The sequence below is a fragment of the Sprattus sprattus genome (assembly GCF_963457725.1).
Source record: "Sprattus sprattus genome assembly, chromosome: 13".
Taxonomy (NCBI): domain Eukaryota; kingdom Metazoa; phylum Chordata; class Actinopteri; order Clupeiformes; family Clupeidae; genus Sprattus; species Sprattus sprattus.
In genome coordinates this window covers 25,158,159-25,185,785 of record NC_137911.1, presented here as the reverse complement: position 1 = coordinate 25,185,785, position 27,627 = coordinate 25,158,159, and the positions used below count along the sequence as shown (strand labels likewise).

Sequence of the window (27,627 nt, the reverse complement as noted above, 5' to 3'; positions counted from 1 at the left end):
ATTATGAATCGTTTTTGAAAGCTGAATTGTGTTTGTATGAACTAAATGACACATTGTCTTGCATTAATGTGGTCTGCTAAAAAGGTGCGCTGAAAGGTCATATGAGTACCTGCATTTACTTAACATTATTTCTATCCCGTGAACACTGCAGTGAAGGGATCAGCATTTTGAAAGCTGCGCTACACAACACTTTTGGTATTGGAAGTCATAGAGAGATTATAAAGATATTGCATACCTCTCAAAGCGACATAGTATATCTGGTGACTTGCACTGGTATGCTTGCCATATCTCAATGACAGTGTACTGGACCTGCGTGGACCAACAGATCTCATCCGATCTCTTCTCTGAATGTCTGTTCATTGCTTCCTAATGAATCTGCATGTGTGTGTGTTTGTCCATTCTGTCATACATACGCATACTATGCATTGTGTCGCTTTTCTGTCCTGGTATGAAGAATGTTCCAGAAAAATTTCAGGGGCCTTTCCCCAAGTCATGATTACGTGTAGCGTCAAAAAAAACAATTTAACAACAAAATGTATGCTGTTTGCTGATGGGTGTTATGTTCACTGCTTACCCAAATGAATGAATGAATTAACTTTTTAGATCTGATTGAGTGCTACTTGCTCAAGAGTTATGTCAGTATTCTGACATGGAGGAAAAATGTATGTACAGTCGTTAAAGAAAGGGTGTATCAAAGGGAATGGATTACATTGTACATAACTGTACTTATTTGTCTTATTAATTTAATTTGTACCATATGAATATCCTGTACAGTGTTTCGTTTGTTTTGTTTTGATTCCTGTTTTGTTTTCTTTCAAAATTATTTTGTATTTTATTTTTATAAACTGGTTATAAATAAAATATTCATTCCGCATGCAGACATATTGTGTGTTGCCTACTTTTTGCATACCGTTTTTACATCAATTTATGAGGTGAGATTTGACATGACATTAGTACTAAGAACATTTGCCATTGCACATGGAATACTGGGTCTGATGTCGGCTATCTTATGGACATCCAAAACAAAAGAATGAATGACCCAATGCCACATTTAATATTACAATAAAATATAAGATCCTATACATTCCATATCATTTCCTTTATATTTCATGACATTTACTACATCTGGGGTCTTGGCCCTGTCATGTCATGGACCTTTTTGGCAATGTATTTATTATTTACTGCACAAACTATTTTCCACTCCTTTTTATGTGTCTCTATCTGGTTCGAGTTGCTTATCAATCTCTATCCAATCGATTGCGTTCGCCCATAAGCAAGACTGCAGAGGCGCTGTGGAGCCGTGAGCTTGCACTGTTTGTAGTAGTCTACTATTGGCGCCCACAGCTTGCGAAATTGTGACTAGAATCCACTCCCCATAGGAAACAAAGTAAATGTGTTTTCCAACTGAACGCAGGGGCGTCTTGGAGAACTAATTCAAGACTAATTTGATGGGACCTGTACTATAATTATACGTAAGTTATTTAGATATTATTCTTAAACTCATTTACTTATTGTGTTTGTTCTATGCAACAGGTATTTTAAAACAGGAAAACCACCGTAGTAGGTTAATGCTAACTTAGATTAGCATAATTTAGCCAGACTAGCTTGGAAACTAGGGAAAACTGTGTTCGCTTGCTAGCTAGTGAAGTGCCTAATGGCCGGAGGCCTATACGCTGGTGTTTTAAATGTCTCGCCGTCAGATGTACAGCATAATTACAACTAAATTGGGACACAATAACATCACAGTCAGAAATATCTGTTATCCATGGTCTCCATTGCTTTCAGTATTCAGTTTTGGAAAATGTTGTACTTTACAGGGCGTAACTTTCTCTGTTCTGTTGTTTAAAATGGCTAATAGGTTAGCTAATGGTAGCTATTCTGGCTAGTGTTAGCTCGTGCAACTTGTTGCTCTGATTAGGATTGTAACGTTATTATCAGCTAATGTTGCGCTAGCTTTGTCCCGTCCTGTGTTGTGTTTGTGTTTTGTGTTGTTATGGATCTCGGACGTATTCGTGTGGTTGTTCAGACAAAGCTTCATTGCCAGCTCAACACAAAACTTTATGAACATTTTAGAATCTGGAACAATTAACGTTAACATCACACTGTAATAGCTGGTTTGGCCTTAACGTTACTAACAACGTCGTGTCAAGTGGAAGTTAAATTAGCTTAGCGTTAGCTTTGGCTGTTGATCAGAAATGTTATCAGGAGGTCTAACTTAACTTAGATATGCAACGTCACTAATTAGCCGTGTTGTTATGGATGTTGTTTTCATGTTTATTGTGCCACATATTTACCAGCAACAATAATACAGCTAAGGATTGTACTATAACTAAACATTCACTAATTAAGTGACACGAACGGAAAGTGACGTTATCTTAGTGCCTGTCCGTCGCTTGTTTCGGACCTGTTGTTTGATAATGTTCATCAGATGATAAACTGGAACTTTTCACTAAGTGGGCGTCTTCTTTTGGGAACGCCTTTCTTCTCTAAGGGCATAACAATATCGCAAGTTGAACATGTAAGGTTTTTGGTCCCAGCTTGTTGGGTTTGTTTGTTTGTTTGCCATTTAAGATGAGTGGGCTATTGCACACTGGTTGTTGTTGTTGACAGCGCAGCTTGCTGTATCATTGGATTGGGGCACATGCATACCTAAGCTTTTGAAGCTTAGACAAAAAAAAAAAGTCTAAAGCTTTATACTCTACATGCTAGCATGTTGTCTTTGTAGTGTTTGCATATACTAGTGTGAATGTTTATTTATTTAGAGAGTGCCTTGATACTGCCCAGTTGTCACGGTTATCTCATGTTCCTGGCAGCTTGTTGTGCTTTGTTAAGATAAGGTGTCTAGCGCTGTCCCAGACTACCATCACTTTCAGATCTTCTCCATCTATCCTCCCTGGTAGGTTTTACAGTGGTTACTGTTACACTGAATCCATACACAGCAACTTGGGACTGTAGGCAAGGAAACCATCACTGAGTGTTACCAGTTTCAGTTTGAGAGCAAACCTTCTGGTGGTGTCACCACAGCGGTTTTCCATTAAGCCCTCAGGGGTCCTATGGCTGATGCAGAGGCTGCATGCTGAGTCAGACTGAGGCCCCTGATGTATGTGCTAGGCTATTTGATTTGGCATTCTTTCACTCTCTCCTCCCTGACTCACTCAGTCTCCTCTTTCAGCAACTCGCTACGTGAAAGTGCTAATTTGGTCTGGCCGTGGAATCATGTGTCCTCATGTTTACTCCGGTGACTTTGTGCCCTTTGCCAGACATGTCTGTCCCTAAAGAAAAAAAAAAGAGGAGATGCCATTTCTTGTGAGGGACAGAAGAGAAGAGAAAGATGAAAAATCTTAATCCACTTAAGAAAACAATGGTAATGCAAATCGTTTGTGTTTATGATGTAGGGAAAAGCCATCGAAACATTTCCGACACCATATCACCAAATCCTGTGATCGCCACAAGCCTTTTGCGGAGGTCAGCTCTGCTAATGCTCATTTAGCACACAGTCAGCTCAAGGAAGTGGCTAATGCCAAAGCCTGATGGAACCACAATAGAATGGTAGTAGTGTATATTCACAGCCTGTCTGCAATTCTTTTAAGCAGTTTAAGCTGGCTCAGGAGAGGAGGTACCTCTGTGGTCTTGACTGCCTACTCACATGTCCTAGCAGCTTGTTCCTTCAGCATGGGTAGCTGGCAGTCAGCAAGCATCTGTTCGGTACAAGCAGTTGCGGTTTGGCCTTGGATGTCAGCCCATATCTGCCGCATGATTGGCTGGGTCAGTCTATCAGGATGACCCTAAAGAACATGAAGATACTGTAGGAGTTTTGAAGGAGGAATGAAAATTCAGAGGGTACATCCCCCAAATGAGAAATGCATGTTTTTTTTCAGTTAGAGTGTACGTCTGTGTTGTTTAATAATCTGTGTCACCTGCAACCAATGCTCTCTACCTGAACCAGCTATAAATCTGTTTGGTGCCTCTGTTGTGTGTCAGTGGCCTTATGTTAATGTATAGCTGTTTGTCTGTCCTGCTGTCCTGGTTGTCCTAGTCTCCATTCTGTGTCCTGCTAGATTTCTGTGGTACGTTGTCTTGGCTTTGAGCATTCTCTGGTCTTCCATCCATCAAGCCTTTTATCTCTTGCGTCTCTCCACCTCTATCTCTCTGCCTCTCTTATCCATCCATTCACCTCTCCGTCCATTCATCAAACCCCTCTTCTGTTTATCATGGTTTTTTTTTGCTTCGTGCCCGCCCTGACCCCATCATGCCTGTACAGCGTGGATCTCACTTTACTTGTTAAACCCAATTACATTTTATATACATGCTTCTTTTTCATTTACTCCGCAGTCCCTTCTTCGATGCATCCAAGTCCGTTCCAGTAAATAGTCCAGCGCATTTAATTTACTTTCCTTTGACTTGATCCACTACTACACCTACATTTTTCCCTCTTATTTGCAAAAACATTGCCTGCCCCCCTGTATGTGGTTGTAGAAGGGCCTTGGGCCTTCGCTCCTGTCTAGACCAGGCTTTCCTGTCTGTCCTCTCATTGCCTCTTAAGGTCAGGAACATGTAGTGTTGTCCCTGGGCAGCCACGATTCCCCCATGCCTTTATTACTGTCAAGACTTTACTCAATCAAACGGCTAATGCCGGCTAAACTCAGTGGCTGGAAATTCTAATTACTGGCTCCACTGAGCTCACGGGAGGTCCGGGCTTGTTTTGACCCCAGAGCGATGTGTGTGGACCACGACCGAGGAGAGCCACTGAGCAACTGAGTGCAGGGGATCTGTGCTTGCGGTGGCTCTGTCATGGCTGGCTTGATGGGGCCCTCAGCTGAGGAATGCTCAATATGCCCAGATCGAGGCTTTGTGGTGGAAGTCTGAATGTAGCCGTTTGTTCTTTTCGATGGCTGGCTGGATGTCTGAGGAAGGTACGCATTTCATCTGGCCTGCGTAGACATCTGTTATAGGGAAAAGGGTTTATCACCATCTCAATGAATCTGCCAGAAGAGAGGAAGCGAGGGATTGAGGTTGGCGGATAAGAAAATTATGAGCTGACGTTGTTACGCTGGATTGATAACAGAAGAGAAACAACAGGCAAAAGACTTGCACCTGCATGCATTCCCAGAACTCTGATGTAGGCTAGCTTATCCGTGTGCTTTATTAGTTCTGGATCTGGAGCCACCACACTCAGGGCACCTAGTTCTCATAATAGGCCACAGTGTGGGCACTCATCTGCTCAGTTCATTTACTTCACACTGAGGGCACATGCTTCTTCTGTTATGCTACACAAAGGACATTGGTAATGATGGGCAGTGGCAGTATGCTGCTCTCTCTCATGTTTGGCTGTTTCATTTAGTTGAAATTCTTATTCAAATATCCTTTATGAAGATATAGGCGTATTTATTATGTGCACATATTTGATACATCACTCTGACTAACTCAAGCAGTGTTGTTACATTGCAGCCATCTCTATGTGAGTTTGTTTTGGCTATAGGATATTTGTCACACATTCTAAACATTGGGGGGTCGTGGCTGATGTTCTGAGGTTGTTTATGAGGTTTGACCGCTAGCATGCGCTGGGATTATATGGCAATGGCAATTATGTATTATGTGTTCATTATCTGTAAAGATACTGCAGTTCATCGTCTGTATTGTCTTGGTATCACATTGCCTGAAACTTAGTATCATCAAATAATTTATAGTTGAAGAGATCATTTTAACAGCTAAAGCCAAAGTCTGCCCCTGAAGTTTATAGGTTCATCGTCTGTATTGTCTTGGTATCACATTGCCTGAACCTTAGTATCATCAAATAATTTATAGGTGAAGAGATAATTTTAACAGCTGGAGCCAAAGTCTGCCCCTGAAGTTTATAGGTTAAACATAGCAGGAACCCTAACCCCTAATAAAACAGTCATGTTTCACTGAGTACAACTATAAACTTCAAAATTAAGCATACAGCCTTGGTAAAAGATCCTTCCCTAATCTTATTTGAGGGAAAAAACCTCTTTTAATGATTTCCCTACATGGTTACAGTAGCCCTTAGATAACCCACCACATCAAGTGTATTAGCCGTCATATGACCTCACATTGAGGGCGGCTGGCATGAGTATACCAGTACTGTGAGTTTGAGGGTAGGTGGTCTCATTTACTCCCACGCTATGGGTAGGATAGGTAGCACTCGCATAGACTGATTATGTGGAGAGTAGATGATGTCCTCAGATAGGCTCAAGTAAGGTTATATATGCCGTCTTGTATGTATCATGGAATCTTGTATTTATCATGTGCCGCATCATGTATGCTTATATGTTTTATCCTGATGTATAAATTCGTCTGCCTTCCTCGGATTCCCTCTTCTCCACCTCTTGTCCCTCCTTTTTTGTCCCCTTTTTTCATCCTTTAACTTGGCCGGCCAGAAGCAGATGGGTCCCCCCATCTGAGCTGAGGTTCTGCTCAATGTTTCTTCCTGTTAAATGGGAGCTTTTTCTTCCCCCCTACACCTTAATCCTTGCTCTAGGCGGTTCAGGCTCTGGGTTCTGTGAAGAGACTATTTCAATTGTTATTGGTGCTATATAAATAGAATGGAATGGAATTGAAGGAGAAACTGGCTCAGTTATATGAGGTGCATGTGAGGCCAGAGTGGTTAGTGACACTCTAACCGGTGCAGCTCAGTTTCGTAGCGGCCGATCTTTTCAATTAGTCATTACAGAAAAAAATACAACAGGCACAGTAGCTTCAACTGGAATTCACTTAAATTCACTGCACAGTGGGGCAGAGGAGTTCCATAAGGAACAGCAATGACAGTGGAGATTTCTGTGTCCGCCACACCCCCAAACCCTATTTTCTCTCTCTCTCTCGCTCTCTCTCTCGCTCTCTGTCTCTCTAGTCTACCTCTCTCTCTCTCGCTCTTTCTCTCTCTCTCTCTCTCTCTCTCTCTACCACTCTACCTCTTCTATAACTATTGCTCCCCTGTGCTTCTCACAGGCCACGACAGCACTGTTGGCTCTTAGTGGTTATACATTAACCATGCCCTTCAGTGTACTCTAGACGGATCTGGTAGCAACAGTAGGCAGGAGGTGAACCGGTTTCTTTGGCAGATCCAGCAGAGGAGCTCACTAGCATGTTGGCCTGCCTCAGTCATTACCTCAAGCTCTGAGCCCTCGACCTGACCCGACACCTCATGCTGTCGCCCCATGCTGGGCTACCTCCTGATGCATTCAGTTCAGTCCTGAATTCCTAGGGCCATTCTTCCCTTGGTTGCTTTCTGACCTCTTTTCCTCGCTATGGTTTGGGATTAGCATATGCGTGCATTCTGTTGCACTATGTCATGTTGCTCTTGCTCTCATTCTTTCTGGTGTATCCAGTCTCTCTTTCTCTCTCTCTCTCTCTCACTCATTCGCTCACCCCTGGTACGTGGTGGTACGTGTGTTGACGCTGAGAGCTCGAGGCCTCTGGAATGTTCTCTCCTGGTGAGAGTGGGGCTGCTGGAATGCAGATAACGCTCTTCTGCTTCTCTTCCACAGTGACAGCCACACACACACACACACACACACACACACACACACACTCATGCAGCCACCGTTCCGAGAAATAAACACAGTGGCCAAGGATGCATTCTAATGAAGTGAATCATTATTTTTGGTTTCGCACTCAGTTTCCATCTTTTTAATGGAAGATTTTATTTTCAGTCTGTGTAAAAGTAGGTTTCATTTTCATTCTGTTGATGATCATTTTTTTTTGTTGACTTGTCCTTACATTGTTGACAGTGTATACTGACAGAAAAGTTGCCGTTGTTTGTAGAGGCTAGTAGAGGACAAACTCTTCGTCCCTCAGTGGCATATATCACAATTACTATTTCTGTTTTTTTAACATACATTTATTACTGATCAATTCAGTCCACTTTAAAAACAAGTCTTTCCTCTTTAACACTGATTACACATTGGATGTTTTATTTCTCTTGTAGGTCAAGGATTTCAGATTAGGGTAGGCCAATTTATCTCCTTGTTTGTTTTATTTAGGTCTTGTGGCTCCTTTGGCCGTGTTCTTGAACAGATACACATCAACCGGATTGGATATAGGGGCCACTGAGTGGATGAGTTAGCGGACATGTTCATCTGACTTGATTAATAGACGTCTAGTAGGCTACTAGCCTGGATACCAGCCCAAACCCCGCCCACAACATTTTTGTTCTGGGAGAATTGGTCTGGCTTTGAGCTAGTTGGGAGACAATATCAGTTTTCAGCAAAACGATCTGACCAATGAAATTGTCAGAACGGGCTTTATACGATGATGGACAGATGATCAACCAACGCTTGAGTTGAATTAACCGGTAGATTTGAAATAGTACAAAGATGGCGGCGTCTCGTAGCCTGGTGACACCAGCCTACGTATTTCCGCCTGAATTGATTTCAAGCTCATACTCAGTCTGGCCCAACCCCATTGACAATCGTCTCCAGAACTCAAAATTTTGCAGGACCAATCAGCGAACAGTTCAGAGCTGTGACGCAAAACTCGCCTTGGAGGAAAAGACACGAAAAGCTATCGGAAAAGTTGTCTCAACTCTCGAGAACATCAGAAAATTAAAAGGAGAACAAGAGTATTTTCTTGTAAGTTTTATGATTGGAAAGGACGTCGTAGCTCTTCTCCCAACTGGCTTTGGGAAGAGTTTAATCTACCGAATGCTTACTAAACGTTGCTGATTGGCTAAGGGAACTCCAATGATTTTAAACCTCAAGATAAGCACCCGCCCATCTCGGAAACCAAAATGCATTGGGTTGGCCCAGACTGAAAGACGGAATGAAATGGAGTCACAGGCTGGTAATGGCCAGGCTAGGCGTCTCGGCCTGTTAGTGGGAAATATTTTATGTGAATTAAGCTATCTACACGACTTTTTAAATGTCTACATTGACTCGGTTAGTTGTGTATGTGCAACACGAATGCTGCAGAGTATTGTTTGTCTTAACTAAAGCTCTCTAGACCATTATTGTAAGGTTATTGCTAAAGCTTAGACCAAAAATCCATTTAAACACATAGTAGCTAGCTAGCCTCACTGCTAATAGGTATAACGGGAGCAAGCATATCTCACAGATATTGACGGCGCATTCATTTTGAAAGAGGAACAGAGAACCGTGATTAAGGCATTTGTCCATTGAAAAGATGTTTTTTCCGTCCTTCCTATCCTACGGGATCAGGTCAAAGTTTAATGTATCAGATGGTCATACTACGTTGCTCTAATTGGTTCTAGGTATCCAATTCAGCGAAGAGGCATTTTCTTTCCTGGTTCGTTGAAACACGCCCCGTAATCACAGCCCAATGGGTCAGGATCAGACTCATATTCTGACTAGAATTATGAGTCTGACATCGTCAGGCTAGTAGGCTACTACTTCAGTGGTTGTGTAGGTTGTTCAAATTCCATACGTTGAAGTCACAGGCTGTACATTTATTTATCTGTCTAAACATGTTATGCAAACCTGTCAGCTGCTTAGTGTTGGCAGAACAACGGAACGGAAACTCATGATCCCAACTGTCAGCTTTGAGGTGCGTTTTCCGTGTTTTATCTTGATAGGTGGCACAGGTGACACACGGCAGGTTAAGTAGAATCTGAAAGCAGTATAACCAGTAACGTTAACCTGCTTTCAGACTTCTTCACACTTCAAACTGTAAAATACATAGGGTAATGAATTAAAACATAATAAACGGTAAATTGCATAGGGCAGTGAATTAAACTGAAGCCACACAAAGTTACAGGTTCCAGAAAGTGTGGAACTTAGGCCTCCTTTCCTTTACAATGCCAATAACGTGTCACTGTTGAATGGTCAGACTTGAATGAGGCACAGATCAGACAGATCAACCATCCCAAGTTCTAGTTTTGGGCCTTTTGTGCTCACACCTTTATCTGTGTGTTTACCAACATGCCTGCACGGCCATTCAGCAGGCAGCTGGGTGTGTTGTGTGAACTACGTCACTGCTCACACAAGCACACATACTGCTCCTGCGATTGATTCAAGTGTTTGGATATCTGTGAACATTAAATGCCCCGATGCTGAAAGGTTACCGCATTGCCATGAGGCTTGTTTGCATTTAGCCTGTTTAATGAATTATTTATTGGAAAATGGTAATCCGTCTCATATCATATGTCTAACTGAAGTGGATGGTAGATGGTTTACACCATATGATTTACGATCAGTAAATGAAAAGTGCTTATAAATCATAGGTTTTTTTATGCTATCACTTTATAACTATCAAAGAAGAGAAATCTGCACAAATACAGGTTAAGTAAGTGCTGAAGTGTGTGTGTGTGTGTGTGTGTGTGTGTGTGTGTGTGTGTGTGTGTGTGTGTGTGTGTGTGTGTGTGTGTGTAAGTGTGTAAAAGCTCTTGAGAGACAGATGGTCCAGGACTTGATCCCCAATCACTGCTCCGCCTGCTGCAGCAGTCAGAGGGGGCAGGGGATGCTCCTGCCAGACACGATTAGCCCAGGATCACGGTGTGTGCTTGTGTGTGTGACGTCGTGGACATGCATTGTGTGTGTGTGTGTGTGACGTGGACATACATTGTGTGTGTGCTTGTGTGTGTGACGTGGACATACATTGTGTGTGTGTGTGTGTGTGTGTGTGTGTGTGTGTGTGTGTGTGTGTGTGTGTGTGTGTGTGTGTGTGTGTGTGTGTGACGTGGACATGCATTGTGTGTGTGTGTGTGTGTGTGTGTGTGAGAGAGAATGTGTGTGTCACGTGTGTCAGCGGTGTGTAAACTGCCACAAAGGAGATCTGGTCCAGAGTGTCCCCCCTCCAGAGTTAACATGGTTCCACTGCTGAGCTGGTGAACTTGGCGGGTGACCTGGGGTTAATGACTAACCATAGTGGACCAGGGAGGGACTGATCTGTTCTTAAGAGAGCGCAGGGGTGAATGACTGCCCTTGGCTCTGGACTGTAGTAGTAGGCGATGAGTAATCCCTTTGCAGTTCAGCACCACTGTGCACTGTTCTTCTCTGTAATTACTGTGTGTGTGTGTGTGTGTGTGTGTGTGTGTGTGTGTGTGTGTGTGTGTGTGTGCACGCAATTTAAAGAGTGTGAGTCAAGAACAGGACCTGGATCTTTTGACAGTAAGATCTGAATGTCTTTCTCACACCTCATTTCTGGAAACATCTCCATTCTTTACATTTTACAATACAGCAAGTATTACACTTTCATTCTGTGTGACCTTGTGAGTTATTTATCCCAAATATTAAGTTTCATATACTGGGAGTCTGCTGCCATCTTGGCTCGGTAAAGTTGCTCTCGGCTCTGACTTGTTTTCCAATTTTCACAAGAGAAGAATGAGGTTCTGTGCACCTTGTGTCATCAGAGTAGGCGTATGTACCAAAGTATTTTTTGATAAAATATTGCGATTCTACACAATGTTGCTTTTTTCCCCATCTGTCATGGATACTCTACAGCTTGCCTTAATTACTTAATTGATACTAACAGATCACATTCTGGATTTCCTGAACTGCAAGTATAGGTAATGCCGTATGATGTCAAGATTGATATTTATCTTTACTTTTTATTGGGCTATGACAAAAAGTAGGTTTCCCTTTTTATAGCGGAAGAATGTGTCTGTCTGCATGGTGCCTACCTATATCCACTACTGGTAATGTAATTTGTCAAAAGAGCTGCAGCTTGACAGTAGTCAAATACTGACTTTACGTGTATAGTTTAGTATAGTAAATATTGCTATTGGACATCAGTGGGGATGGAGCTTGCCATTACAGCCATAGGCCATATGCCAGATGCTTGTGGCTGAACTATGAATCCCTTGTCTAGATTTTGTAATGTAGCCGTGGTAAGTTTAAATCCGCCAATGGCGCGCCAGGTAGCCAAAAGCCAGTTTGTGATTGGCTCCAAGGATTCTGGAAATCTTGAAATCAACGGCTATCCAAAGTTGGCCAGACCCAGTGCAGAGGCAAAATCAATTTGGCCGGAAGAAGTGTGGCGGGACTTCCCAGACTAATGAATCCCCTGAATGAAAGTGAATTGAAAAGGAATCTGTAACTGTTTTCAAATTGTGCCTACTGGATGCAGGAGATGTCAGAGACAAGCGAAAGTCTTATGTAGTTTGATACGTTTTTATAATAAACATTAAGCCTTTTAAACCTACATAAAAACATAGGGAGTGTTTTATTTATTCTGTTAAAATACTCCAATATATTTCCCATCAAGGCATTTCACTTGTCCTGTCCTTGAAGGGACACAAAGCACCTTACCTTCTAAAGGGCAAGATTAATTTAGTGGCTGTCGATACACACATGCACACACACTCCCTCGCTTGCTTGCTCACTCCCTCACAATAGTTCCCTTATGTGGGTCCACTCAGCTAAGGAATGCCGTTCCCAGGCTGGTTTGCATTCTTGAGATTTGCCTGATGGGGTTGTGGTGCCCAGAGCCCATAGCGGCGGCCAGGGAGCAGAGAGTGTGTGAATGTGTCGGTGATGCTGCTGGAATCTCAGCCGTTCCCAGAGCTGGCCGGGCCAGCACACCTGCACACCTGCACACACACACTGGCTGAAGTCAGACAGGCCGCACACCTGCACACACACATCAGCTGGAGTCAGACAGACAGCACACCTGCTCTCCTGCACACACACATCAGCTGGAGTCAGACAGACAGCACACCTGCTCTCCTGCACACACACATCAGCTGGAGTCAGACAGACAGCACACCTGCTCTCATGCACACACAAATCAGCTGGAGTCAGACAGACAGCACACCTGCACACACACATCAGCTGAAGCCAGACAGACAGCTCACCTGCACACACACACACACATCAGCTGAAGTCAGACAGACAGCTCTCCTCTCCTGCCTCTTCTTTTATGAGCAGCTCCTCATTCACTCTCAGTGTGTCACACAGAGAGGCTCACATCCATTTACTACTGAACTATTTCATTGGTATGCTGGAAAACCCAGTGCCTTTCTTGAATGTCGTGTTTGCGCAGAACAGAAGAATTCTCCCTCTTCTGTCTATAGGAAATCATGAAAGTGAAGTACTGTACCCTGTGCCTGCTTGTCCATCCTCCTGTCTTCTGCATATGAGCCGTGTTCATAGACTGGTAAATTTGTTGACTAGATATCAGTGATGCCAGTACTTTTGTATCAGCCTACTTACTTGGTTCTAGTTCTAGTGGCAGTTGATTTTAACTGCAAAGCTGTGCTCAAAATGTCTGTGAGTCTATGAGACATAAGTATGGAAAGACACAGAAGGCTAATTCGAAGCTAACTGATTTTTTATTTATTTTTTTGCCACTGTACATAGTCTACACCCTTGATTATTTGAATTATTAACTGTGAATGATTGGGGATCATCTGAGGGTTAAGGCTAGTGTCTGACTCCTCGGTCTTCCACGCCAGCACTGTACATGCCATTGGCTCCTCAGGCTGAGTACCTGACCTCAGCTCTTTCTCTGTTCCTCCCTCTCTGCAGGAGTTCCATTCAGCTGAACATTCCCACTCTAGAACCAGACCAACAGGGCTTAGGCACACACCTCAGACCGTTGGATCCTAGGTGCAGCAGGGAGAAACTTGGGTGAGTTCTTGCCCAGTCCTGTCCCTTAAGTGTGTGTGAGTGTCCGTGTCCGTTTCGGTGTGTGTGTGTGTGTGTCCTTTATTTTCTCAGGGCCTGGGATGCCCTGCCCTTTGAGCAGTTGTCATGGTGACGCACAGGCAGGCCAGTCAGAGCCCAGTAATCTCCCAAGTGCAGCCGTGAGAGAGACACACTGGAGAGGAGAGGAGAGGAGCGGAGGGGAGGACAATATTGAGAGAGGAGGGATTGGATCTGTGATAAGACAGGGATGAAACGAGCGTGTGTTCTTTTCTGTTTTTGTGTCTTTCTAGGCTACTGTTCCAGTGAGATTGGGACTGTATTGTGGCTATATTCAGGCAGTTGATAGAAGTGTGTGTGTGTAGGGCGGTGAGGAATGTGACTGGGTCAGAGGTTATCCATTGTGGGGGTGAGTCATGGGTGAGGCAGAGCCTCTTGAGTGAGGAGGGAACTGGGAACATTCATTAGGATCGTATGTGCCTTTTTTTTCTCTGTGCAAATGGAGGTGATCTACGCCATGTGCTTTGTGTTTAATGACAGTTATATGCCGGGACCATTCTAGTCTGCCCCTCCCAATTTCCCCTTTCTGTGACAATGGCATGTATAGTTCTTTGTAGTGCTACAACATGTGTAGTAAAAGTCACAGTGTGACCTGAGTGTGAGGGTTATGTAGTGATGGCGCTTGTTGTAAAGAGTTTCTAGGAAAATGAAAGTGAAACAACGGACAAACAAACAATAAGGTCTGTGTTTTGAGTTGGGAGGTGAACGTAAACATGGGTTCAAGGTAGGTGGTTAGTGGGCTCCATAAAATTGGAGTGGTAATAAATTCAGGCCATGTGGAGGATGCAGGGCTGTGGCTGTAGGGGTCAAAGGGCAAAGGTCTCTGGGTTCAGGTTGTGACATGGTGGACGTTAATACCCAGTGTCAGGGAGACTGACTCTTTGTCAATATCAGTTACTCAAACTGATTAAATGGAGGTCTGGACTTGCTCTCGCCTTTAAACAGTGAAAATACCAGAACCATGACATGACGACAGTGGGTGCAATGTGGCAAGAGTTTTAGGCTATGACAACCCTGTAGACCTCTAACAGTACCTCAGTGTTGTCAAGAAAATATGTCCACCTAATACAAATACGTTTTATGAGCAATGTAAAGAAAAGAAAAACAAATGCACGGTGGTTTAAAATGAAAAGTAAAGAAATAAATTTCATATTGATAATAGTCAGCCCTCTCTAATCCTTACCTCTGCTCATGTCTTTGTAGGTGCCTGTGAGTTCTGTGAGTGTGTTTTAAAGAGAGCACATCCTCAGCCTGGTCCCCCTGACTGAGCGGGTGTGTGACAGACTGCCAGCGTGCGTTGCCCTCACGTGTCCCATCATGGCCGTAACTTCCTCATAACGCAGAACACACCAGGGGCAGCAGCAGCAGCATCCAGTCACACAACTGCAAGGGGGGCGGGGGGATGATGACGACTTCCCACATGAACGGTCACGTGACCGAGTCGGGTGGAGGCGGGAGCGAGGGCACCGGGTCTGGTGGCGGCGGCGGTGGCCGTCATGAGAGCCCCGAGGAGCCCCAGCAGTGGCATCGCGAGATGGCCGTGGACTGCCCGGGCGACCTGGGCTCGCGGACGCTGCCCGTCAGACGCAGCGCCCAGCTGGAGCGCATCCGGCAGCACCAGGAGGACCGGCGGCGGCGCGAGGAGGAGGGCCGCAACCGCCAGGAGCTGGACCTCAACGCCTCCATGCGCCTCAAGAAGCTGGCGCAGAACGCGCAGAACCCCAAAGTGGGCATCGACAACCCTACGTTCGACCCGGTGGAGGGCCCCGGAGGGCCACTGTCAGCCTTGCAGGGACTGGGAGGACCCCCTTCACTGCTGGGTGAGTCTCGTGATCAAACATTAAAATAGATATTGCATCTTTAAAAGCTAACTTTTGAACTCTTTCATAAATATTTCATTTTGCAATTAAAAGTTCACCCGATTCTTCTCTGGTGGCTTTGCTTGTTTTCATTATGTCATTGGTATCTGTTTATAGTTCATTCTGTTTCCATGGTAGTTGCTGTGAAAAGTAAAAAAAAAAATAAAAAAACACTTAAGCTGGACTTACCCTGGCCTGGTGCCTGGAAGCATGTGATTGGCTAGGTGCTGAGAGTGGGATGAGATATTTGGTTAACCTCTCTGTAGGGGTTTTGTCACACGGCAGGCGGTTCATGGCTGCTTCTCTCTCCTCTTGTCCCCGTAATGAGTGTAGTAACCTGCTGTTGGCCTACACTGTGTACATCATGATTCACAAGGTGAATGCAAGTGCAACTTCACATTACCTTTTAAATGTACAGTAGTACATTATGTAGAAGTCATTGACACCTACTAGAAACAGAGCTGTCAAAGACTTGCTGGTGCCAATATTCATTCAGTTTACACTCAGGAAAAACCTACTGTGCCAATTTGAATGTAAACAAATTCGAGACAACTTCTAGAAAAAGCCAACATGCGCTCTGATTAGGATCTCAGTCGTCTGGCTCTTTCACTACAACTTTGTAAAGAAGTCACCTTCCTCAGCCGAGTATGTGCTTCAGAAGTGAAGTGTTGCTGAAGTGCGAGTGAGGACAAAAATGAGCTCACTCATCAGGTATTGAGGAATGCATTGTGATGGCAGTAATTAAACAGGAGGAGGTGGGCCCTAGCAGGTGTTTTCTTTGTCTGTGCCTCTGTTTCTTTTTCACTCATTCTGTTTTTCATTTCTTTCAGTAGCAACCCCCGTTAACTAATCTGAAGTAATGGCTGAATGATTCTTTAAGCTTTTGATGAGGATTGTAGGGGCTTCAAGGAATTGGCATCACTGTATTGAATGTGGGACAGAGAGAGAGAGAGAGAGAGATGTTTTTGATGAGAGAGCGGTGAAATGAGTGGAATTTGAAAGGGGGGAGGGTGTTGGACGGAGGGGTGGATAGAATGGGAGGCAGTTAATTAAGGAACACTAATGAAAAGTCCCGTCCAGTGTGGACACACCACTCCTCCCCCTGTTCCTCTCATCACTTCTTCCTGTGTTGCACTTTTTGCACACTTGACCCCTTTTGTGCAAATTCATACTCCAAACCCAAAAGGATGAGCTTTGCTGAAATGGTGAAAAAGGGAAATGAAATGTACATGCATCCAAGAACATTTAAAAAACAAGTATGTTTTTTCACTGTTTGTTAAAGTAAGGCAATTAGCGAGTTAGTGAATGCCTGCTGGAAAAACACCCTGCTTTAGCTTATGTGTAGACTCCCACTCAGTCCCTCTATAAAGATACACATCCATCACCTCCCATTAGTGTCTGTGTGAGGGTTAAGAGATGGTCTTATTGTGTCAGGAGCACAGGATGATGAGAACAAAATGAGTTCCTTTCTTCAGGTAAGATCTTGAGATTTTGTCTTGGGACTGCCGCTGTTATGCATATCGCATGAACTATTAGGCAGCTGTAATTCTGCATATCGCATGGAGCAGGGAGTTTGCTTTTGGGGCTATTTATTTAATGCAGCCCCCTGCATGTTAAATATTTTATGCTCTGGCTCTGACGCCCTTAAGAATAGCGGACAGGGGACACACTGAACAAATATAGGTGGCTGCATCACCTAAACTAAACCAGTAAGCTCTTGTGAACTAGCTTCTGTATTGTCAATTGGGTTTTCAAGATGCTGCCAACCTATAGTTTGTATTCCAATGTAAACCCCACATCATTCAGATGGAAAGCACAGCACAGCGCAGTCTGGCACAAACCCTGGAGCAGGTTTGCTTTACGTGTTTACAGTGCCATGTTAATGCCGTGTGTGGGTGTGGAAAGAACATTCCAGAAAGACAGTGGAGTAAGATGTTCATCCTGCATGCCTCCCTTCCCCCTGACATCAGGAACATTGACCCATACTCAATCGCTCTTTTTAAAAAACTAATCAAAACGCACCTGTTTAAGCAGGCCTATAACCTGTAAAGTTGTTGCCGTATAATGTATAATTCAATGTATTTTTTTTATAATTCAATGTATTTTTTTCAATGTATTTTTATAATTCAATGTATTTTAAATTTTTTCAATGTTGTAAGGCGACCTTGGGTCTCTTGAAAGGCGCCATATAAATAAAATGTATTATTATTATTATTCAACCAACCCCTCCCCTGAAGGGACCAGAACAATAGTGGAGTAGGATGTTAAGATGTTCATCCTGCATGCCTGTGTTTGCCCCCCCCCCCCTCCCTCTCCACCCCGCAGAGCTGGAGGAGCTGCTGCTCTCCCTGAAGCAGGTGCAGCACTGCCTGGGCGATGAGCAGAGCCGCGAGGACGTGGAGATGGTGCTGCAGCTGGTGCAGAAGACGGACTTCCAGAAGGCCTTCAGCATCCACAACGCCGTGGCCCTGCACATGCACCGCGCCAGCCCACCCTTCCCCCTCACCGAGCGGGCGCAGGGGCTCACACACGAGGTAGCCCGACGCACACCACTGCTCACTCCACCTGCAATGATGTCATAGTCAATCAATCAATCAATCAATATGTTTATTTGATCAAGAGGGACAGTGTACATTCATGAACATTTAAAATGTAAATGCACCCAATTGTAGCCAAAAGGTGTGTTTCCATTGGCAGTCCCCCTGCCAGAGTGAAAAAGGCTATACAACCTTAAAAAAAAGGCTTTAACGTATATTAAAAAATTATAAAAACAGTGGTTGGGGGTTGCATAAAATGTCCAGGTTTTTTGTCATTATACTGTTCTGTTGCTGTGAATCATAATCCTTTACAGAGAGATGGGTCAGATTCCCAGAAACATGACTGCAAAATCGACTCATTGATTAATCCATCCAATTCGCTCCTATTTTTGTCTCGGGGCCAGTAAGCAAGTCCTCTGCATTTTGTTGACAGATCTGATGATGACTGCAGCTGCTGTTAGTGCCTAGTCTTTAGGCAATCAGCAGTACATGAGTGGTTATGCAAATTGAACCACTCTTGCTAGTGGTCTAGTGCTATGCTGAGCGCATGAAGCCACAAAAAGTGCTTTGAGGCAAAACAAACTGACTGCTTGAGATGCCCTTTCAACGATCGCCCGGATGCACGGCCACATACAACCTTTGTATGGCGAACCATTCATCGGTGAACAGTTTTAACTCATGGCACCCCACCCCTCGCCAACCCTTCCATTGCAGCGTTTGCACACCAGTGGTCATTTACCAAATGGTCAAAGTCTGTGAATGGTGATTATTTCTATGACATCAACCCTTCTATGCACTCTGTGATCTCATGACGAGATGGTGCTGCTTAGGGATGGATGAGTCTCCATCCCAGTCCACCCCTACTGTTCTGAGAGACTGAGAGGGCCCGCTCTAAATATACATCAGTGGAAGTTCATCCGCCCCCTAGCGCTAATGAGTACGGACTGTGTGCTCTGCTAATGAGAGCCTCCCTGAGAGAACGGGCTCTCTGCTGGACTATCTGTTTGCTAATGAGAAACAGATAGACTTCTCCTTGTTGTTTTCCCCACTTTTCTGGGCTGGACAATAGGGGCCGCACAAATATTCAGTGTGCTCCAAAACGTCATTAGCGCTGGAAACTCACTGACCGGAAAGCCAAACACAATGGAGATTTCTTCTCTGCACATGTTGTGTGTGTGTGTGTGTGTGTGTGTGTGTGTGTGTGTGTGTGTGTGTGTGTGTGTGTCGCTACCCTTCAGACTGGACAAGGTGCTCAAGCTGAAGGTTTTCCATGTGTGTGTGTGTCCGGTGTTTTCCTTGGGTTCAGTTTATTGGAGCATATGGTGTTAGATTACAACATGTACTTGGATTACCATTCATATATAATATGCAGGAGGCCTGGTGGATTATCCCCTGCAAATGACGGGCAGGGCTCTGCTCCGCTCCGTTGCTCAGGCCACCCCAACCACCCCAACCCCCTCCACCCCCCACCCCGAGGCCACCTTTGTCCTGGGGACACAACCTCTCCTGGAGCATTGTGGGTTCCTCATTGCGGCCTCATACTGCTTCAGGATAGTGACACAACTGGTCCATCAACAGGCCCTCTTTTACTTACTAGGAATAGAAAAAGCAGGAATGAAAATGTGTTTATGGCAACACTTAGGCAGAGAGTTACTGAAGCAGTTCGACAATTTATTGAGACGACCTCAGTTTATAACCCAGAGGTTGTCTTTGGTCCTGAGGCCGCTCAATTTAAAAAGGCCACACAGAATGGCCTCTTAATGGCCTCTGAGTCCAAATGAAAGGTATTTACTCACTACTACTCTGCCTCTTCATGGTTTTCAGTCTTTTGTGGTTATGGGAGTTCAAGCTTGAATTCTAATCATGAATAAATACCCATATTTTCTAACATAGATTCAATCATATTTAGATATTACCACTCTGCTAGGATTGTAGGCTTTTGCTTTATTTCAGTAGCAGGTCATGTGGAGTGTCACGTTGTGTCGTCTTGGAGACATACCCTCACCCAGAGATTGTCATTGTCATGACATCGTTCATGGGTTTCAGAAAGAGTAATCCTGAGATCTGCCATCCTCTCCGTTTCCAGGTCCAGTCCATGTTGCTGTCCACCCAACAGAAGGATAGCCTGGAGCTCAACACCCTGCTCTCCTCGCCTAACTTCCAGGTCGGTCTTCCAGCTCCCATGACCATTACCTGCCTCCATGTTTGTTGTGGCTTGGGTGTCCTACGCTGATTGGGGTCTATCAGCACCCTGTGGTTACCTAGTTTTGGGTCCTGGTAATTGTGGAGTGGCGTGTTGGATATTTGTATCTTGTGTAATTGCTAAATTGCATTCAATCCATATTTTCAAATGTCAAACCAGCTGTTTGTAATACTGCTAGATAGATGCCAGTTACCCAGCTGCTAAAGAGGAGTCCAACAGTGAGAACAGCAGTGTTAAAGCCTTGCGGTTTTTTTCTCAGTCCCTTTGCCAAAGCCTAGTTGTGTGCCAAAAACATCCGTCATCAGACTTCATACAACATACCAGATTTTCTCATATGCAAAATGCTGTGTCATCCTGCTGACTCATTGCTAGTTCTCTCTTTCTCTCTCTATCCCTTTCCTGTCTGCTAGGCTCTGCTGCTGGCCCATGACGGCATTGCTGAGCAGGAGTTGCAGTTTGAGCCTGAAAGCTACCAGGACCAGCAGTGTGAGAACCTCGCCCAGTGGGGTGGAGAGACGGTCAAGATCGTGCGCATAGAGAAGGCCAGAGACATCCCTCTGGTGGGTTTCACGCAGTCAGTCACACACTTCAGCTACTGTGGGGAGCTGAGTTTAGTCAGACACACATGTGACTTAGTTTAAAGATAAGAGCACGTAGTGGAGAATGTTTGGAATTATTTTCAGTATTACTGATACGGTATGCAAACGACTGATACTGTTTGTAGTAAGTACTTTAGTTTGAAGATAAGAGCACATAGTGGAGAATGTTTGGAATTATTTTCAGTACTGCTGATACGGTATGCAAACGTCTGATACTGTATGTAGTAAGTACTCTACTGAGGGCAGGTTTCGATAAATTCTGTTGTGGCATGACCTGTTAACCTTTGACCTTTTTGTGTTTTCCTTTGTGTAATATTATGCTGATGTAATCAGGGTGCGACGGTTCGTAACGACATGGACAGCGTGATCATCAGCCGTGTGGTGAAGGGAGGGGCGGCCGAGCGGAGCGGCCTGCTGCAGGAGGGAGACGAGGTCCTGGAGATCAACGGAGTCGAGATACGCGGCAAAGACGTCAACGAGGTCTTCGACATCCTGGTGAGCCTCTCACTCTCATATATCTGAACAGTCACATTGGGTAGCAAACACTTGCACCCGGAAGCACTGAGCGGTACAAAAAAAGCAGCGTTTCAGCAGTGATTGTGCTATCTTGTTCATGAAACCTCGATCTGACTGTTCAGCCTCTTGAGCTCTGTGTGGTTGCAGTTTCTAGTAAACTCAGCTTGTCAAGTACAGAAGCTGTAAAAAAGAAAAAGAAAATAAAAACCTGAACTGGTTTTGGTGAATGTGTAGTTTTGAGTGCACTCAGCACATGTGTGTACTGATGTCGGTGTACTGAGTGTATATGAATGTGCTGTTCTGAGTGCACTAGGTGCATGTTCTTTGTGAACCCGGCGTATGTAAATGTAATGATCTGTGTGTGTGTGTGTGTGTGTGTTTTTCTACAGGCAGATATGCACGGCATTCTGACCTTTGTGCTAATCCCCAGTCCTCACAACAAACCACCTCCTGTCAAAGAGACTGTGGTAAGTACAGAAGCTTCTTTGTCTTATATCTTGATTTATTAATGTATTTATGTATTTATTTATAGCATTATTTGAATTTCTCAGTGTCTGCTCTTTAGGTACAAAACCTGTTGACCTAGACATTGCTATAGGATCATCATTGGCCTCCCTGGTCCTACATGTTCTCGATAGTATCACCAACATCAAGCATTTGCATTCTAGTGTGTGTTGAGTTGTGTAATGTGTGTGTGGTCCTATCGCAGGTGCATGTGAAGGCCCACTTTGACTACGACCCCTCTGACGACCCCTACGTGCCGTGCCGTGAGCTGGGACTGTGCTTCCAGAAGGGGGACATCCTGCACATCATCAGCCAGGACGACCCTAACTGGTGGCAAGCCTACAGGGATGGAGACGAGGACAATCAGCCGCTCGCAGGCTTGGTGCCAGGTACCCCAAAGCAGAGCATACACAGAGTAACACACACTCGCAAACACACACACACACACACACACACACACACACACACACACACACACACGTATTACTTGACAAAGCCTCTAATCTTCCCGGATGCACTGTAACTGTCACTCAAACACTCTTCGGAGGTGTGAGTAGGCATTTGCTTTTTTGGAGGCTCCATTGTTCATTCTCCTCTGTCCATCCTTGCCTGACAGGGAAGAGCTTCCAGCAGCAAAGAGAAGCCATGAAACAGACCATAGAAGAGGATAAAGAACCTGAGAAGTCAGGTGAGTTTCACACACACACACACACACACACACACGCCTAAACACTCTCACACACACACGCCTACACACACACACACACACACACACACACGCACACAAACACACACACACAAGCCTACATACTCAAACACTCACTCACACCATCACTCTCTCACACTCACTCACACACACACTCACTCACACACACACACACACACACACACACACACACACATGGTACTCGTGTGGTATTTGCATGTCATGCTTTGCAGTTACAGTACACATTGTTCTTCCCCCTCTCAGGAAAGCTGTGGTGTGCAAAGAAAAACAAGAAGAAGAGGAAGAAGCTTCTCTACAATGCCAACCGAAATGATGGTGAGTAGCAACTCGCTATATATTACTCTACATGTGTGCATTCGGAGGTCTTTTTGATTAGTTCAACAACAATTCTGTTCAGAAGTAAATAATATAGGAGAGCGTGTTCCTTTGTCCTATGCAGATTATGACACTGAGGAAGTTCTGACCTATGAGGAGATGGCGTTGTACCACCAACCCGCCAATAGGAAGCGGCCGATCGCTCTGATTGGGCCCCCCAACTGCTGTCAGAATGAACTGAGGCAAAGACTGTTGACCAGTGAGCCAGACAGATTTGGAGGAGCAGTCCCACGTGAGTGTGTGTGTGTGTGTGTGTGCGTATGTGTGCGTGCGGCCTGTGTTTGTCTCTATGCAGAAGTGTTTGTCTTTGTTAACTCTCTGTTTACCTTTAAGCTGTAAAATGACCCTCATTGTCTGTTAATGCGTTTGGAAGTGAGATAAACACCCATTTGATCGTTTAGTATTGTGATCAAATTGCTCTAATTCAGATGTGTGTGTTCACCACATAAAGAAAGTCTTGCCAAACCCTGCTGTGATCCCCTCACCCAACAGACACCACGCGCAACCGGAGGGATATAGAGGTGAACGCGCGCGACTACCACTTCGTCTCGCGGCAGGCCTTCGAGATGGACGCGGCCGCAGGGAAGTACATTGAGTCCGGCGACTTTGAGAAGAATCTGTACGGCACCAGCACCGACTCAGTCCGGCAGATCATCAACACGGGAAAGATCTGCATCCTCTGCCTGCACACCCAGGTGAGTGAAGACCGCCATACAACCACACACAGAGACAGACGGACAGACAGCCAGTGAGGGAGAGGGCATTCCACGGCAATCCAGACACTTCTCAGTTGTAGTTCCACGTTGGTGGAACGACCTGCCTAGCTCTACCAAAGCAGGGGCGTCCCGCTCTACCTTCAAGAAGCTCTTGAAGACCCAACTCTTCAGAGAGAACCTCCCTTCCTAACTGGCACCTTGGCTTAACTTGCATTTAAGCAGTGACAGTCCCGCACTTCTTTTTCTTTCTATGTCGTTTTCTATTTCTTGAAAAAAAAAAAGCAGTATTTATTGTTACACCAGGTTTTATTGCTCTTAGCTTTACTGTTCTCTCCCTTGTAGGTCGCTTTAGACAAAAGCGTCTGCTAAATGACTAAATGTAAATGGTCATGGTGAAGGTGGTGATGCTGATGGCAATCTCTTTCTCTTAGTCACTGAAGGTTTTACGGAGCTCTGACCTGAAGCCTTACATCATATTCATCGCACCCCCCTCCCAAGAGCGGTTGCGTGCTCTCCTGACAAAAGACAACAAGAACCCTAAGGTACTTTCTTTTCTATTTGCATTCGATTTTCATGTGTCCAGTACTAAATCCACACCCATTTTGAGTTGCAATCTTTCTGTAATGTATTGCCTTACATTGGTTCATAGATAAATGGTTCAAAAGGAAACATTAAGTTAACAAATGTAAAACTGCACTGTTTGAATTGTAAATTATTTGTAGAAAACTTTACTGGTGTAGCATTTGGCCCACCTAGTGCCTTCATTGTTGTCTGTGAAGATACACACAACCTAATCTACCATATCAACATAGGCCTCTTCAGAACAGGCCCTTGTTGTACAGAACGTTTCACAAGCTTAAAAGCTACATTAGGGAGAACTTCATTAGATCCACAAACGTTGGCTAGATCTAAACGTAACCCCCCCCCCCAACCCCCCAACCCCCCAACCCCCCCCCCCCCCCCCCCAATCCCTTACCCGCAGCCCGAGGAGCTGAGGGATATCATAGAGAAGGCCCGTGAGATGGAGCAGAACTTTGGGCACCTGTTCGACGCCGCCATCGTTAACACGGACCAGGACAAGGCCTACCAGGAGCTGCTGCGCCTCATCAACAAGCTGGACACGGAGCCGCAGTGGGTGCCCTCGTCCTGGCTGCGCTGAGACCGCCAGCGATCACGCATGGCGTACACTAACTTAAAACACACACACACACAAACACACAGACTCTCACTCTTACTCTAAAGCATACTTATTGACTCATCCTGGCACGCACACACGCAGACACAAGCTGTGATTTTTTAAGAATACTGTTTCCGATGCTGTTCTCCGCACGAGAAGACGGAGGGCTGGAGAGAGCGAGAGCGAGAGGGCTGAGTCTGAGTCTGGGCTTGTGCAGCTGCAGATCACATCCCTCACTCTCCACCCTGTGTAGCCGGAGTGGCCAGCTTGGCCTCCGCAGGCTCCTCTTCACTGAGATCATGAAATCTCTGATCGTGTCTCTCTCTCTCTCTCTCTTTAAAGTAACTCCACATTCCAGAAGTAATTTAAGAAGTGTATCTGTCCCAGCACTTGTTAGCAGCAGTAGAATTAACTTTGAGAGCTATTTATATATATAAAGATTTTGGAAGATTTTTTTGTTTTTAAATGATGACGGTTGTTCTACTGCGTGTTCCATGGAGTAGTTGCACAGCTCCACTTATTGTGGCCTGATCCGAAGTGTGTGTGTGTGTGTGTGTGTGTGTGTGTGTGTGTGTGTGTGTGTGTGTGTGTGTGTGTGTGTGTGTGTGTGTGTGTGTGTGTGTGTGTGTGTGTGTGTGTGTGTGTGTGTGTGTGTGGCATATGTATATGTGTGTTTCCTCCAATAATGAACGCACCGAACCACTGTGACTGTGGATGACGGTGGACACATATCTCTGTCGACCCGCTGAGCAACGCTCTCTCTGAAGACTCTGCCGTAAATATTAGCTGTTGGCATCACTACAGTCAGAGGGAAGATATCTTTTTGTTTCTATTTTGTCTTTCCTTTGTCCTTCTCTCGTCTTTTCTTTTTTTTTCTGTTCCTCATCCAATCATGTTGGAGTTTTACCTGCAAGGCTGTGTCGATCCTGCCGAGCGGAGGGAAGTGTCAGAACTGTTAAAGCAGCACAGAGTCGCCCGTGTGGGGGAAACAGAGTCGCCCGTGTGGGGGGAAACGACTGGTTTGTTTTGGAGCCGCAGCGGAGCGAATGCGTCATAAGGCCTTTGATTGCCACGTCTCTCTAGATCCAGATGGACGCGAGGATCGTTGGCTGCTCAGCTTGTCCGCTCCATCCTCTCCAAGATGCTGCGGAGCAAGAGCTGATCGCTGGTGTCTCAGCCCCTCCTGTATTAGAACTGCATCACTGTTTGTCAAGCTGGCCCGTAGTCATGCCAACCAACTCTTCAGCCAGGATCCTAGCCGGAGCTCATGCCAGCAAGACTTCAGGGAAAAGTGCTTTCTCTCTCTTTTTTTAAAAATGCCTCTTTCATAAACATGTAACCATCAGTATTTTACAGCAATACAAAAAAGTATATATTATTACGTGTATGTACATTTCCTTTAATTGACACTATTCTCTTTTGGAGTTGGTGTGGTTTTCGTAATTTAATGAGTTTCATGCTGGTAGAATTGTTATTCTATGTTTGTGTTTCAATGTTATTTTCACTATATTTTAGAAACGTGCATTTAAACTTGTGATTTCTTTTTTTTTTCAATGTTGTTCATAGTTTTTTTTCTGGTATTTCAGAGAAAAATGTAAATTAATTATAATAGGCTTTTAGGACTTGAGTGTAAAAACTCCTGACGATTTTAGAAGTGTGTTTGCGAGTGTGGGTTTGTGTGTGTGCAATTGTGCGCCTATGAAAGCGAGAGAATGGGCAGTAGTGACACTAAACTATAACTGGCATTGCGTTAATGCATACACAGACAAGGGACTGTCACTAAACTATGGGGAAGTATTATGGTATTATCTCTGCAAAACGAATGGATACACTGGAAACCACCGAACTCATATGGAGTTCCACAATATGTTACTTTCTCTTTTGTTCCTCTTAGTTTTTGATAATCACTGTGTATTTACAAGATGACGTACATGGTTAACATGTTCAGTAGACATTTCCACCGTGTAAAGAGCTGTTTTCCTTAATTTTGCCCTGGCACTCTTTGGTTCTTCCTTTTTGTCCTGTGGCTCTGAAGTGCATGAACAGAATGGTGACTGTGGCTATCCGAGAGAGCCCACAGCTGTACCTGACATGACGAGACAATACGGCACTATCAACAAACAGCACAGTGGCAGTGAAGCCTGGAGCCTCTCAGAAGCGGTGTTGGGAGCGCCCTCTGGTGGAGTTAGAGGGAATGACCCCGTAAACGCTTCAGCGCCGTCTGGAGTTTCACTCCAGATCTTATCAGGGGTTGATCTACAGAGCAGAAACTTAACAGCAATTACAGAGCTCCACTGAAGTAGTAGTAAACATTGATGCTTGCTGCTAGCTTTTGTAAGGTGAGGCTACAATACATTGCCACCTGTTTTAATGTCCAGTCTTGGGAGCCATTTTGGTCACTGTGTGACCGGACAAACAGACATTAATGTAAGGGCTTGTCACTTTGTTGAACACACATATTTAACACACTGCAGACATCACAGTTGAATGGAGTCTTTTCGATACAGTGCTCTACAGTTGAACTTCCTGTATGTTCTGGCATCCACTTTGATTTTCACACGTTGCAAATCTGCATTTCTACCTGTGTTGATTTCTTAAACTGTTCATTTTAGGTCCTCTTCCAAATGCCAGCAAGCATATCTAACCACACCCTCGTGAAAAAAACCTGATGTAGATACATGCCAATTAACTGGAAGTAGAACTAATGAATGTAAAGTTATTGTATGGAAACTAAATCACTTTTTCTCTGAGAATTTTTGTATGAATTATCAAAGTGAATTAAAGATGAGATTGGTAGA

General features: G+C 44.7%; 1 protein-coding gene across 1 annotated transcript; it reads left to right on the top strand.

Annotated features, from left to right (window-relative positions):
* The first annotated feature begins 1,332 nt into the window (after window positions 1–1,332).
* On the top strand, window positions 1,333–27,627 carry LOC308373960 (protein PALS1-like). Its single transcript, XM_080849641.1, has 15 exons — window positions 1,333–1,472; window positions 13,440–13,541; window positions 14,820–15,436; window positions 17,801–18,009; window positions 20,099–20,176; window positions 20,626–20,775; window positions 21,148–21,309; window positions 21,720–21,797; window positions 22,040–22,223; window positions 22,451–22,522; window positions 22,805–22,876; window positions 23,001–23,168; window positions 23,429–23,631; window positions 24,084–24,194; window positions 24,635–27,627. The coding sequence occupies exons 3-15, from the start codon at window positions 15,019–15,021 to the stop codon at window positions 24,809–24,811; spliced, it is 2,082 nt and encodes a 693-aa protein (XP_080705767.1). The 5' UTR covers window positions 1,333–1,472; window positions 13,440–13,541; window positions 14,820–15,018; the 3' UTR covers window positions 24,812–27,627.